Source organism: Haplochromis burtoni, unplaced genomic scaffold (assembly GCF_018398535.1).
Source record: "Haplochromis burtoni strain Fernald_Lab_line unplaced genomic scaffold, NCSU_Asbu1 Contig_58, whole genome shotgun sequence".
NCBI lineage: Eukaryota > Metazoa > Chordata > Actinopteri > Cichliformes > Cichlidae > Haplochromis > Haplochromis burtoni.
This window is the reverse complement of record NW_024582419.1, coordinates 1,183,285-1,197,906: the sequence shown is the minus strand read 5'-3', so window position 1 is coordinate 1,197,906 and position 14,622 is coordinate 1,183,285. Positions and strand designations below refer to the sequence as shown.

The 14,622-nt window shown below is 43.1% G+C and overlaps 1 protein-coding gene across 22 annotated transcripts in view; it reads left to right on the top strand.

The window, feature by feature from the left end:
* The window catches only part of scrib (scribble planar cell polarity protein), a 78,509-nt gene that overhangs the window by 31,730 nt on the left and 32,157 nt on the right, over positions 1-14,622 (top strand). For 20 of the 22 annotated variants that reach the window (XM_042220950.1, XM_042220949.1, XM_042220948.1 and 17 more), the window contains exons 3-19: positions 1,308-1,386; positions 1,956-2,045; positions 3,084-3,140; positions 3,408-3,471; positions 5,298-5,372; positions 5,557-5,701; positions 6,381-6,499; positions 6,656-6,855; positions 7,642-7,808; positions 7,924-8,054; positions 8,178-8,300; positions 8,493-8,678; positions 8,768-9,124; positions 10,498-10,560; positions 12,869-12,958; positions 13,043-13,120; positions 13,208-13,525. In XM_042220950.1, coding sequence (XP_042076884.1) covers positions 1,308-1,386; positions 1,956-2,045; positions 3,084-3,140; positions 3,408-3,471; positions 5,298-5,372; positions 5,557-5,701; positions 6,381-6,499; positions 6,656-6,855; positions 7,642-7,808; positions 7,924-8,054; positions 8,178-8,300; positions 8,493-8,678; positions 8,768-9,124; positions 10,498-10,560; positions 12,869-12,958; positions 13,043-13,120; positions 13,208-13,525 — 2,342 coding nt within the window. The remainder of the gene's footprint in view (positions 1-1,307; positions 1,387-1,955; positions 2,046-3,083; positions 3,141-3,407; positions 3,472-5,297; positions 5,373-5,556; positions 5,702-6,380; positions 6,500-6,655; positions 6,856-7,641; positions 7,809-7,923; positions 8,055-8,177; positions 8,301-8,492; positions 8,679-8,767; positions 9,125-10,497; positions 10,561-12,868; positions 12,959-13,042; positions 13,121-13,207; positions 13,526-14,622) is intronic. The other 2 variants (XM_042220951.1, XM_042220955.1) reach the window with 2 other exon arrangements.

Genomic DNA, 14,622 nt, shown 5'->3' with positions numbered 1-14,622 from the left:
ACACAAAAACTCATAGTTACGTCTTACAGTCTTGCCAGAATCTCATAGGTTTGAAACTAATTCAAAAAAGGCACCCGGCAGTCTTGTTTTTATATAGGAATATAATAAGAATACACCAGTTTCAATCAGCTGACCAAAGTCTCAATCACACAGAGATGTCCCAGACAAGTTGCACTGATTGGCGGAGACTGGCTCGGATTGATTACACCACGCTGCTGACCTGTCTGCGTTTATGAATTAGACAAAAATCATTTGCAAACCCTCAGCGATCTATGAGTGATTGCAGTTAGTCTGAAGACAATCGCAAACACCTGTGTATCAAAAGTGTTCGCCCAGAATCTGCTCGTGGGTGTCGCACACTCAACCTGTGGGCAACCAGTTGGTCACCGCAACCTCCTTAGACACAATCTCAAACGTTAAATGCAGTCTTTTTTTACTGCATTTTTACCCTAGCCACAAAGAGGTCTTTTAGTGTGACTGAACCATAACTGATATGGTATCGTGTGCTCACCTTAGTTTTAATTTATGTTCATTTGGTTATTTTTGCCACCATAAGAAGTGTTTGTGATTTTCTTGAGACTGAGATCTCTGTGTAAACATAAGTCACTTGCTTTGAAAAGGTGTTTCCTTTGACAAGTGCTTATTATATCAAAATCATAAAAACTTTAATAAAAGAATAAAGGCTAAATATTAAGCAATAAAACATGACTAAAAACTGAAACAAGCAAATGTAGTTTTGAAACCTAATGAAACTAAATTGAATTGAAAAAAGGAACATGAAAACAAAATGCTAATGTAAATATTAAAATTATACCACACTATTAGAACTGGCACTGATATCAGCCCTGTTGAATGAGCTGGTTAAATTAATTTTGTACTAAATTTTCAAAGCTCATGCGATGAAGAGCTGCAAGACTTTGAAAAAGGATAGATATTATTTCATAATGAATAATTATTTGGTTCCTGACTCTAAATGGTCATTAATAAGAACAAAAATCACGTGAATTAGCTGAAACACATATGTGCATGTGTCTTTAATCACCACTATTGGCCTAGGTCTTCACAATCAGTGCATCCCTGAGAAAATCAAGATGTACTGCTACACTTTGACCTCTGCAAAAAAAAAAAAAAAACGTCTCATTTTTCTCTCATTTTCTTTTCTCTGACTTCTCTGCTCTTTGGCATCTGGTTGTGGTTATGAGGAACTTTTTAAAATCATTCGCTCTATAGCATCAGCTCGCTTCACGATCCACATCTGTGCATCCACAACGCTGACTCCTCCTCCTCCTTCTCTTTTTCTCCTGCAGATATTTCTGAGATCCCAGAGAGCATTAAGTTTTGCAGGGCCTTGGAGATTGCAGACTTCAGTGGAAACCCCCTCTCCAGGTAAGTGCATTTCAACAGCCCATTATTTTTTATGATCAGTGTGGGAAAATATAAGAACGGGGTATTCCCAGATACAGTAACGAGAGCAGAGTTGTGGGGGCAACACTGGTTTGACTGACAAAATGAAGCGTGAGTGTCATTTTCTTTGCTCTAATTACTTTGCTAAGTGTGCAGTGAACTGAACTTTTAAATATTGTAGTTGTTCGTGTGTGTGCATGTAAACAGTATATCGAGTTTGTGGAGTGTGACCCTCGTTTCACTGCTAAGTAAGGATTAGGAACAGTAAATGAACACATGTCTGGAGCTGATCATTGTTTTGCGTGCTTACTACCGCTTGGCTTAACCAGGATACCAGTTAATTCCCATTATAGCCCCGTTCACCTTCATCATCTTCTTACCCCCTGTCATCAATATCTCTCCGCTCCTACTATGGAAAAGTGATTGAACAGCTGGCAGAAACTTTGATCCTGATTTCTTTAACAGATGTGGAGGGCTAGTAGTCAGTGTGTGAGTTGGCTGTTGCCATTAAAATCTAACAGACACCATTTTCCTCTCTCTCTCTGCCTCAGATTGCCGGATGGTTTCACTCAACTCCGAGCGCTCGCTCACCTGGCCCTCAATGATGTGTCATTACAGATGTTGCCCAACGACATTGGAAAGTATGTACACGCTCATTATGGCTCATAGAAGACAATCTGATAAGTTAAAAGGATTGTTTTTGTTTATTTTTTCAGTTTTTCCTCTTGGTTAGATTAAGAAAAAAAAATAAAAGCAACACTGACGCAAGTGGGAGCATTGGCTATCTTTTATCTCATTGTAAATGAAAAACCTTGCTCCTGGTCTGGGACGTCGTGAAAGGCCCCTTTGTCCTCTTTCCAGCACTGTGCCGATGCCGGTGCCTAATCTAGAGCCAGGTTCATTCCTTTTTTACTGAAGAACAACCGGTGCCAACAAGCTGGTAGTTGGCAAAGCACAAAAAAACTCATGAATGGAAAGTTGGAACCACAGATCAGGGTATTTCTTGGCTTAAAATTGGCTTTTGGGAATGAGGGGTGGCTGTGAATGTATGCATGATTGGTTGCGCCAATAGTTGACAGTGAGTGCTGTGTTACTGTACTTCATGTAAGTGCGCATTTTTCTGCCATTGCTGGTTATTAGATGAAGAAAAATTAATTTTATGCAAAAAAAATGAAACCAAACTTAAAAGATCACAATAGTTATAGTATTATTACAAGCCTGGAGAGACTAAACTAAATTGAAACCAAAGCCAAATATTTCCTTATTTTGTGCCAAAAGCAGAGGGTGCAGCAGTCGCTGTGCACACTTTAGTGACAATTCACAGGCCTAAGATTGAGAACCTAAGTGCTTAAAGGTTGCAAAAAGGGGCAACTGTAACCTGTGGCCACTGAGATTTACAGATGTACACAAATAAAGCGAGCGTGCAGGTTCTCGAGGAGTACCGATGTGCTCTGAGGAGGCTGCGGGCCACTGCTGTTCTCAGACAGATGGAAGAGTCCCTCACCACGCCTGGCAGCCCAGACGAACAGACCCGCCATCTGACTAACCAGCCTGCCTCTCCTCTCCCTTCTTTTCCTCCCCCATCCTTTATTCTCTTCACCTGCCAACTCCTGCCCCTCATATTTTTTGTTTCTCTTCATTTATGTGCCTCGTGTTCTCTGCCATTCCTGCTTTTGTAGTTTGGCCAACCTGGTGACGTTGGAGCTCAGGGAGAACCTGTTGAAGTCTCTGCCCACGTAAGTTTTTCATCTCTGCTCATACCACACATACATATTTCACTCTCCGCATTTTTCATTGGGGTGTTTTGTCACTGCTACTTTTACCTGTCAATTACTGTAGACGTTTCGGGAAAGGCACACACCACGAGTTACTTGTAACAGCAGGTTTATGAACGTACATTACTACATGTGAATGAATGGTATGCTGTTATCAGTTGGAGCCGGAGCTCTTTGTTCTTTGAGTGCACATATTTGTGTGACGTAACCGGTTGTGCTTTGATACAGGTCGCTCTCTTTCCTGGTGAAACTGGAACAGCTGGACCTGGGCAGCAATGAACTGGAAGTTTTGGTAAGTCAGCGTCTCATCCCCTTAAATGATCATCATCGTGCTCAGACAACACCCTTGATTGTGTCTTAAAATAATATTTTTCATTTTCGCACAACCAGTAGAGCAGACATACACACACGCACACACTCTCAAATTGACACGTATCACAAATATCCCTCTCACAGTCCCACCACAGTAATTATGATCCAGACCACATGTTTACTTCACCAAACGCAGCCCAGCCAGTCTGAAAGAAGCGAAGCCCTGCCTGCACTACCCCAGAGTGAGTGCCGGTTTTAGCCCGGGAACACCCACCTGTCTGTGTAGGACAGAGCAAACAATGTCTCATGTCCTGACGAGGGCGGAGGCTGAACAAACAGTTGACATCATGATGAAACCTTGCCTGCATGCCTGTCATAGACCATCGCTCAGCCAGCTTACATGCTAATTAATTATTCCATATTTTAAATTTGAGCTCATTTCAAGATCCTTCAGTTGACTTTTTTTCCTAAAATCAGAATCTGATTTACCAACATTAGATTAAGAAATCAGAGTCAGACTAGAAGTCTCTGAAAGTCCTGAAGTTTCTGTTTCAGTACACTAATACACGGGAAAGATCATATGCATATTTAAAGGAGAGCTTTTGTGCTGATTCTTGTACTCACCTGTCATACTTGAATGGTTCAATCCGTATTTATCTTATGTTGGATTTTTGTGCAGCCCCTGTGCATCTATGAGATCTGAGGTTTACTTGTACATTTACTGACCTCATTATTACCATTGTAAAATTACATACTTGATATAAACCAAGGAACAGCATAATGGGGTCACCTTTAATTTTTATTTAGCTTCTGTTTCAAAGTTTGAATTGTCCTCTACAGGTTTGTGGGGATTGTTGCCTGAAGTATCAAAGGTATATTTTTCCAACTCGGGAAAAGTGTAGAGTTGGAGATTTGAAGTAATTTTACTGGTGTAGCTGGTGAAAACAGAAGTAAAGGCAAAGCTGAAGCAGTACTTTAGCTAATTGAGCCTACCGGTTAAATACCCTCAACCATATCCAAGGGCTGTGGGTGGATTCCTCTGAAGGGTTTCTGGGCTTACTTACCCTTAGGGATAAGTCTTTAGGAGAGACTCGGAGTAGAGCCTTTACTCTTCTGTATCCAAAGCAGCCAGTTGAGGTGTTACAAACATCTGACTGGGATGTCTTCTGGAAGTTGATAAGGCACTTTTGGGTACATCTGACTGGGAGGAGACCAGATTATGCTTCTTAGCTGTCTTGGGAACACCTCACCATTCCCCAGGGAGAACTGGAGGAGGTGCCTGGCGAGAGGGAGGTTTATGGGAATGTTTTTTATACGATTGCCCATGTGACGTGGACAACACGGGACAACAGAACTTCTTGAGCTAGTGAACTTTTTTGACAACCTGCCAGATGGCCAGGACTCAAGTGAAGTGCAAAAATGACCAAATAAAACAAAAGTGATGAGTGACAAGAAGAAGACGGCACTGTGGTGCGTGCGTGTTTGCGTGTGTGTGTGTGTGTGCGTGTGTGTGCGTGTGTGTGTGTGTGTGTGTGTGTGTGTGTGTTTGTGTGTGTGTGTGTGTGTGTGTGTGTGTGTGTTTCAGCTTCAAGCATCTGAAGCGGTCTGTGGCATAACTGAGGCTGACATCAGATCTTTCTGTAACAGTCATCCACAGATGTCACATGATTTGTCTTTTCCAAATTCTCAGCCCCTCTAACAGATTTCAAATGAAGCACGATCTGCACAACGTGCCGTTTTAACACAAATTAGATTTTACATAAAAATATTGCCACTGACTCTCTTTTCTCCCCTACTTTCCTTTAGCCGGATACCCTCGGCGCTCTCCCCAACCTAAGGGAGCTGTGGCTGGACCGTAACCAATTGTCCTCATTACCACCAGTAAGTACAGCTTTTTCGTTTTTTTGTTTGTTTGTTTAAATGTCCTGATTTTCACGAAGTTCCAAACTGTTGCTTTCATGCAGAATTTACTCCCACTAGCAGTTTTCTTCTTTTTGTGTTTGCTGGATTGTATTGTGTCTCTATAGCTCACTGTAAGTGGTAATTTATGTGTGTGTGTGTGTAGGAGCTGGGAAACCTTCGTAGGTTGGTGTGTCTGGATGTGTCGGAGAATCGTCTGGAGGAGCTCCCGTCAGAGCTGAATGGCCTCCTGGCTCTCACAGACCTGCTGCTCACACAGAACCTGCTGGAGGTCGTCCCGGACAGCATAGGTGAGAAACACCAGGGGAAGGGACAGGCTTGTTTTCTGTGTTGGTGTTGGTGTTTATTACCTTTGTTTTGTAACTAACTCAGTAATTCAATAATAATTCAATAATGTTCTTCCTGTAAACTGTGTGTTATCTTGTCAGTGAAAGTTTTTGCACCTAATCATGAAGCCATATTAAGTATACACTGGGATATGGCTCTAGTGTGATCTTAAACAAGAACAGCACTGCCCCCTACTGGAAAAATAATGCCAATGAAGCACAGAAATGTGTTTAATTGCAAGGACTAATTAGATTAACATATTTTACAGTATGTTGTCCGTGAGTCTTGCAAACTCACGTCTACATATTGCAGCTTAGATGGTGCATCATAAATAAGCTGTAATGTGGGCTGAGTCTGTGCTTCTGCTGTTCCTTCTTCTTTGCCCTTGCTGTGGAAAGAATACAAATAATTTCTTAGTAGTGAAGTAAAACAGATTTTAAGAATCGTGAGAACTGCCCACTGCAGCCTCTGTCTTTGTTTTTCATTTACGCTTTTCTGCATAAAACTCTTGCTCAAAATCACACACATCCACACACAGATATATTAAGAAACACGTATGTGATCTGAATGAAAAATAGTGCAGCCCAGTAGTGAAGTGTACGATGTTGTGTATTGCTAAATGTTACCGTGATTTGTCTGCAGGGTCTCTGAAACAGCTGTCCATCCTGAAGGTGGACCAGAACAGACTGACCCATCTGACTGATTCAATAGGCGAGTGTGAAAACCTCACAGAACTTGTCCTGACGGAGAACCTGCTACAGGTAGGGACGCACAGTATAAACGGCTTCCTGCAGCCCTGCATTTGACCTATTAGGGGTTCATGCACACCCATTAATAACTAAGTCCCATTAACAATAATTATGTTGAATCACTGATTCCATTAATGACTTTCGTCTCACTCCCTTTCGCTTTCAAAGTCGCTTCCTCGCTCGCTGGGCAAGCTGAAGAAGCTGACCAACCTGAATGTAGACCGCAACCGGCTGGGCAGCGTGCCCAAAGAGCTGGGCGGCTGTGCCAGCCTCAACGTCCTCTCACTGAGAGACAATCGCCTGGGCAAACTGCCTGCTGAGCTTGCAGATGCCACGGAGCTGCATGTGCTGGATGTGGCTGGAAACAGGTACCCTTACTTAACACCGTAGACCGTTAATAATGCACAGCAGCTTTCACAGCAAAGATTGAAGACCTGAAGAGAATGTCTTTGCCAAAATAGATAAAACAAAGACGTTGCACCGACACTTTTGCCCTTGTAGTTCGTAATTTCATCACAGGTATGACTTTATGCAAATTGTTTGTTACTGGAATGATCTGAAGCATAATTATCGCTGTCAAAGTGTTATTTCAGAGACTTTTATTCTTACATTCTCCTACAGTCTCTTTGCAAGTCAAAATAATCCCAGCTAGTCTTGTACTGGTGCGTGCTGCCCCCTCATTTCACTGTTTTAACGAGAGAGTGGCCTTACAGCAAGGGTTGTCAAACTGGGGTGGGGTGTGAACAACCGGTCACCAGGAGGTAATTTACTAATCAGAAGGTTGGTGGTTTGATCCCTGGCTGTTCAAGTCTGCATCCCAAAGTATCCTCGGGCAAGTTGCTTTCTGAATGCATGCGAGTAGGTGAATGAGGCATGTTGTGTGCTTAAGAGGAGTAGGAAAGTGCCATTTTAACCATGACAGTGGTCCTGTAGACCACAGTGTGTGAGGAAAAGTGCAAGTGTCTCCCATGCCTGCTGCAGTCTCATTGGCTCTGACAGGCATGTTGAAAGAAATTCAGATTTGTCTCACAAAGACGCCAGCCCAGCTGATGTGCTGTTCTGAGTGTACTGACAGGAAAGAAGGAAATAAATAATAGATCCTCCTTAAAAATCTTAGAAGCTCATCTATCTGTCCCGACCTTACGTTTATCCAGATTACAAAACTTGCCTTTCGCCCTGACAAACCTCAACCTGAAGGCCATGTGGCTCGCAGAGAACCAGTCTCAGCCAATGCTCAAGTTCCAGACAGAGGACGATGAGCGAACAGGAGAGAAAGTGTTAACCTGCTATTTGCTACCCCAGCAGCCTTCCCCAAGCCTAGGTAAGCAACATGCTTTAAATAAGCATTTGAGTATTCAGACCTGTTAGACGCATGTATAGATGATGTTTATTTTAACTGGCACACTCTTTCTTCTGCCCTCTCTCTTTATCTGCAGAGAACCTGCTGCAGAACAGTGTAGATGGTAGCTGGACAGACAGCAACCTGAACAGAGTGTCGGTCATCCAGTTCCAGGAGGAGACCAAGGCTGAGGTGGATGAGGATGATGAGGCTGCTGCAGAGCGTAGAGTGAGTAAAAACTAAATAAAGCAAACCTGACCCATCAGCACAAAAGCTAAAAAAAAAGAATAATGTCGTGCTTAAAGGAAAATCAGATAAAACGGCTTTATTTTCCTTCTTCTTCTTCTTCAGGGCCTTCAGCGCAGAGCCACACCGCATCCCAGTGAGCTGAAGGAGATGAAGAAAGGGATTGAAGAGAGGAGGAATGAAGCCTACACATCCAGACAGGACGAGGATCAGTCCCTGGACCCACAGGTACATAACGTCAGAAATATGGTCACCACCAAATTAAAAAATACTAATAATAAATACGCAAATATCATTTCATTTCTTGCTGCTAAGCTCCAGAATTACAAACAACTAAACTCAAAATTTGCTCTAATACTGCCTGACTAGCTGCTGCTGTGGTACATGCTGATATAATAAAAATGATGTCATTGTTTTTAGGGAAAAAGGCTCAGTGACCTCTCCAATCAGAGCCATGACTCACAGGTGTCTAACAGCACGCTGTCGGCCACCTCCCACGAGGACAGACAAAATGTGACTGAGGCCTCTCACATGGAGAACCGTGTGGACGGCCCTTCCCCTCAGGATGAGGATGACCTTGATGAGATGGAGGTGGAGTACATTGAGGTAAATGGTGGATAGGTTTTCTCCTCATTTCATGGATTCAGTCTTTGTTTCTGTTAGACTCTAAAATCCTCTCCCTTTCTTTTCTCCAGCCCACTGTGCACTTTGCAGAAGAACCCATCATCCGAGGTGGGGACGAGGACCACGAAGAGGACGGCGAGGACGGCGAGAGGAGTGACGAGGAAGACAAGAGGCCCATGGAGAAGCGTCTGATACGAAAGGACACGCCACACTACAAGAAGCACTTCAAAATCACCAAGCTGCCCAAACCCGAGGCTGTGGCCGCTCTGCTGCAGGGCTTCAGTCCCGACGCCCTCAACTCTTCTGCTCAGGCTGCCGAGGACGAGGAGGATGAGGACGAAGAGCAGAGTGATGGCACTCCTCAGCACCGCCACAGAGTGGAGGAGGCAGAGGACAGCCGGCATCAGGTCAACTCCAGCCAAGTAAAGGTAAAAGAGAGATCCAAACACTGGCAGGGTGCAGTTCAGGAATGTAGAAAGTGTTATATATCATCACAGCAGGACATGCAGCACACACCAAGTCAGCATATTTTAGGATTTAAAACTTTACATATATATTTTTCCTTGTTTGTTGCCTCTTTGCAAACATTTGATATTGTATGCATGGAGAGCCTTTGCCACCTTGCAAGCTGCATTCACTTAAGATGGATGTGGCGTTGCATGCAGGGTCATTCCTGAGATGAAGCCGCCCTGCTCTTGTGCTATAAATCCAGGGTGATGCATTACATTCATCGCAAACTCACCAACAGCCTCATCTGGCCCCCTCAGATTTTGCCTCTCCTAGCCTGTTCCCCCACAGAAAGCATGCAGACATGTCGGCATAAATCAGCCACAGGCCATTGTGATCCCTTGTTTCCATACAAGACTGCATTCAGATCTTTGTCTAAACCTTTTTTTTTTCTTTGTGGATAAATTCAGCCTTTCTTGCTCAACACTGGCGCGCCTTATCATCAGTTACCTGCTGATTTAATTGAATATTGACACTTGCACACTGCTTTTGTAACATTGTATGCTTGTAAAGTATGAATGAAACGAGTGAAGGATGCTCGGGAGCTGCTTATCAATGAATGTCCTTGTTGATCATTAGACTTATTAAATTGAGATCTGTTAATTTGTGTCACGCTAATTGTAGAAATCCTTTTTAACCTAATGATCAAACATCATCATGAATCTGTTTGGTGTGTGGGTATGGATGTGTGCGTGCGTGTGGGTGACTGAACTCGGACCAACCAGAACATGTACTGGCAGAGCTGGAACACAACATCGAATGAGCCTGGCTTGCGTCACATGGTCGTATTTTCTTTCACTGGATTTTTGTAGGGACTTTGTTCTTCTAGTAAATCAGTTTCTGTATCATTTCTTTTGTACTTTCAGTGAATCGTTTAGCTATGTTTATATTTTTTTTAGCCTGAAACTGACTTCTTCACCTAAATTTAAGTCTTGCTCCTGGAGGAAATTGCTGTTGATGGTGTGGAGGCTGGGCTTGTTGTGGTTTGGGAGCTTTTGCCTTCTTTTGTCCACTCTCTCTGCACTGTATTTTTTGCATTCTGGCTCAGCTCCTTGGTCTTGTCTTTCCACCTCTGCCTGTATTTTGCTTTTGGTGGCTGGGGAGTGAGTGTGGATTCACTTCTGCTTCACAACCTGCAAGCAGACAGTGGCGTGTTGAGTGTCTGGTGTGTCTGGAGGTTTTTATATTTTTTTTGTTCTGTTTTTTTTTTTTTTTTGGGTGTGTTTGTCTGTGTGCATATTTTTATTTTGGCCTGACTAATCCGCATGCCTCTTGCTGGTTCCTGTCCTAACAGGGGGTGTCATTTGATCAAGTCAATAATCTGCTGATTGAACCTGCTCGAATTGAGGAGGAAGAGGTCTGTACCTACTCTTTCCCATCCACTCTTGTCTTTCCGTCCCTCACTCACCCATTCATTTGTCCACCCATACTCAGAAATGGAGAAAACTTCCCACAGAAATCCACGGTTAATCCGAGCCGATCACTAGGGAACCCCTCTAATCCCAGCTCATTCACAGGAGGGGCCAGTGTGGCAGAACCTGAATACAGGACTGAAACTGACACTATTTATTTCTTCCTTCTTCTTACTGGACAGCTGGAGTGTGGACACTTTAACCCTGTGATAGTAAACATGTAGTGAGAGTTTCATTCTCAGCATTTTGAGCTTTTTGGAGTCTAAAGCAGAGGGCCAGGCACTTGATAACATTTAACTTTTAATTAAATTTTTGGCCTTTTAAACACAACATTTGTGGTTTTCCATTGATCCTTCCCTTCTGGGTTTTATAATAACCCAATCACAGGTCATACCTGAAAAACAGCATTTGTTTAATAAATTGCCTGAACTCAGTGAATAAATTAAGTTGTTTTTTTTCTTTGTAATCATAGTAAGATTGTTACTTCCACCTCAAAACAAGGTAGTCATCATTAACTGGTGATTAATTAACCCCGCCCCCTCAGTATTTGAACATACACACCAAAGAGGAAAAAATATATACCACCAGTTCCTCTGTTAAATAAACAGTGTGAGGAAAACACGGAGAACAGGTTCTCAGCGAGGAGTCGGTATTCTTATCATTGCACGTGCTGCAGATTGATCAACCATATCTGATGTTTTTGCATATAGGTTAAACATGTAGGTTAATTTCAGTGCATTTACAGCAGTTTTGCACAGCTTGCACATATTGCTATTTTGAAGGAAACTCTGGCCTTTCCAGTTATTGAGTAGTTGAATTCTCCTCTTCAGGCTGAACCAGATCTTTTTCTTTTCCTTCTATAAAAGGGTTAGTGCCATAAAGATTGAAGTTTGCAGATATTCAGTCAGTCCAGGTTCTGGCACACTCTGCCTCTCCCCTGCCGCTCCTCTGCTTCTGCTGCTTTGCTCCTTTTTCATCCCGTCCAGTGCCTTGTCACCCTGGAATGAATGGGCTGGTTACACTCTGATGAGGCAAACCCACTTTCCCAACTTCCTCCAGGTTTTAATCCAGCTTCCAAACAGGATAACCGGTGGATGGATGACAAAGTCGATTTTTGATTGTGTAAATCTGTAACACATGGCTGTTATTTCAAGTGCAAGAAAGAGCTTATTTCAGATTTGCTTTTGTTTTTGTTTATTCCCTCCATCTACATTTTATTTTTTGCATGATTCACTGTATATCGGTACATTTAGTATGTTTAGTGTGGGTGATGAAAATTTGCAAGAAACATTTGTTTTCGCTCTTGTCACACTGAGCAACACTAGAGTCTCAAAGCAAGGACTCCACCTTTAGGGCACTTAAAACTGTTGTCTGTTACTTCCTTCCATCTGTACCTCATTTGTCTCCATTCCTCCCCTTTTTGCATGGCCTGCAAGTATGCATAATGTACACAAGTCTACACTCCAATTCATACATAATACACTTGGTCTCACTGAGTCCAGCCGAAGCATTTTTACACAGTGTGTTAGAATTCATGTCCCATGTCAGTCCATTGGTTAATTGGTTAATGATTTGGGTAAAACTTTTTGTTCATGCTTTAAATCAAATTCAGGCAAACACAAAGCCATCTGCCTCCCATTTAAACTGGCATAGGCCCATAAACTGACACTGAAGTCAGCGTTTATCCATCAGCAAAAACAAAGGGTGCAGCACTGATTGACGCCACCTTCTTGCTGAAGGAGGTTACCCACGACTTAAAATACAGGGTTCATCAAAAAGAATCATCCAATTTTAAAGTGCTTTGAACCTGCAGCTGTTCACCGATCAACTATCGAAACACGTACCGTGAGTAAGAGCACATTCGTGAGTTTCATGTGGTTGCCGGTAGGTAGCATAACAACAGCACTGACTCCAGACAATGCTCACTAAAGTATGGAAGGAGTTTGGCTATGTCATGGACATTTACCATGCGTCCGGAGGGAGGCACATTGAGCACTTGACACTGCAAGCTTTGCATAAAACTTTATATTCATGCATTTTAAAAATTTACCACATGGTTCTTTCTCTGTCCATTACTTAAAAAATGTAGCCTTTCAAAATCAGATAATTCTTTTTGATACACCCTGTATAAACCCAAACAAAACAAAGTAAATCGCCGTGGGCTCGTTTTCCTCTTAATCTGCCCTAAGATGAGTAGGCTTTTTATGGGTTTTCACTCCCAGTATTGTTGACTCCCCCGTCCTCAACTTGCAGCACACCCTCACCATCGTGCGACAAACAGGCGGCCTGGGCATCAGCATTGCTGGTGGAAAAGGATCCACGCCTTACAAAGGAGATGACGAGGTAGGGCTGGGTACCTGGGGTTTGTTTAGGTTTGGAAGTATTTGAGGTCACAGACTGACTGTGTTAATGTTTGGTTGCTTTTAGGGAATCTTCATCTCCAGAGTGTCTGAAGAGGGTCCTGCAGCCAGAGCTGGAGTTAAAGTGGGAGACAAACTGCTGGAGGTAAACATCTGCATGTCTGTGTGTGACAGGGAGGGTGACTAGAAGAGTGTTTTGTTAAACAGAAAACAAACAATCTCCTTGTCTCAGGTAAATGGAGTGGACCTCCACGAAGCTGAGCATCACACAGCAGTGGAAGCTCTCCGCAGCTCCGGTGCTACAGTTTCCATGACAGTGCTGCGGGAGCGCATGGTGGAACCAGAGAACGCCATCACCACTACACCGCTTAGGCCCGAGGATGACTACTTCCCACGGGAGAGGCGGAGCAGCGGCCTTGCCTTTAACTTGGAGAACAGTCCAAGCGGGCCGAGGCAGCGGTTCTCCACCTGCCTCATCCGTAATGACAAGGGGCTGGGATTCAGCATCGCAGGGGGGAAAGGCTCCACGGCGTACCGCACAGGGGACACGGTGAGGAAAGAAAAGAAAAGAAAAAAAAGAGCCTCAGCTGGCTCCTTTCGATGTGGAGGAGCCGCGGCTCGACTCTGAGCCCCTCCCAAACGACTGAACTCCTCACCCTATCACTAAGGGAAAGCCTATCCACCTTTTTCTCATCCTCTGAAGATCACTTCTTATATTGAGCTGTCAGATACACATCATAAAGTTCATAGTGCTGACATCAGAGGCAGAGAGGTGACGGTTGTGACAGTACAGACATTAAATTCATTACGTGACAGATGAGGCAGAATTTATTCGCAAATGGAATAAAAATGTTGATATGTAGAAAAACAGGCTGCGGTTACGTTAATCTGTCTTTGTGGATTGACCATCATGTTGCCGTCTGCTTGCAACCATTTATTGATCAACTGCTGTACGTGGAAAAGGCATCTGTCCGTCTATGGTGCACTCTTTGTTGTCATACTACAACCAGTTCTGAGCGGGTAAATGATTTAGCTGTTTCAAGTGTGTTTGCCGTGTATTTCTCTGTTGATATGCATGAATGCCAGCTAAATTATTGAGAACATAACTGATAGATTAATCCATACTTAGAATAATGGTTGTGGATTGTTCCCAACACCTGGTGTAAGCCCTGTCTGCATGTGAAGCGATTGATTTGCTTTGCTTCTGTAGCTGAAACTTGGGCACTACTGTAAGAGTCCAGGCCTCTTGTTGCCAAGGTGACCCTCTTATGGATTTACCATCCCATCATTTTCCACCCAGCAGCATCTTTTGCTCCCATATCAAACACCTCCCTCATAGTTGACCTGCCCACCGAAATTATAGTTAAGTAAACCTTAAAAGTAAGAGTAATTTATATTTAACTGAGTTTTATTTAGCCTGATAGGAGACTATCAGATCACAGTGTCATGTCTGATGTTAAAATAAGCAGCACAAGGGACAGATGTTTATCTGAGATCTGTATCATGTTGTAGTTCATTATGCAAGTTTGTGTAAACATCCAAGCAGAGCGTCCTCTGTTTGAATCAGTTAAATGGCATTACAGAAGTATTCCTGTCATTCATCTTTAGATGATTTAACACAATACTTCATTGAACTGACTCAGTTCT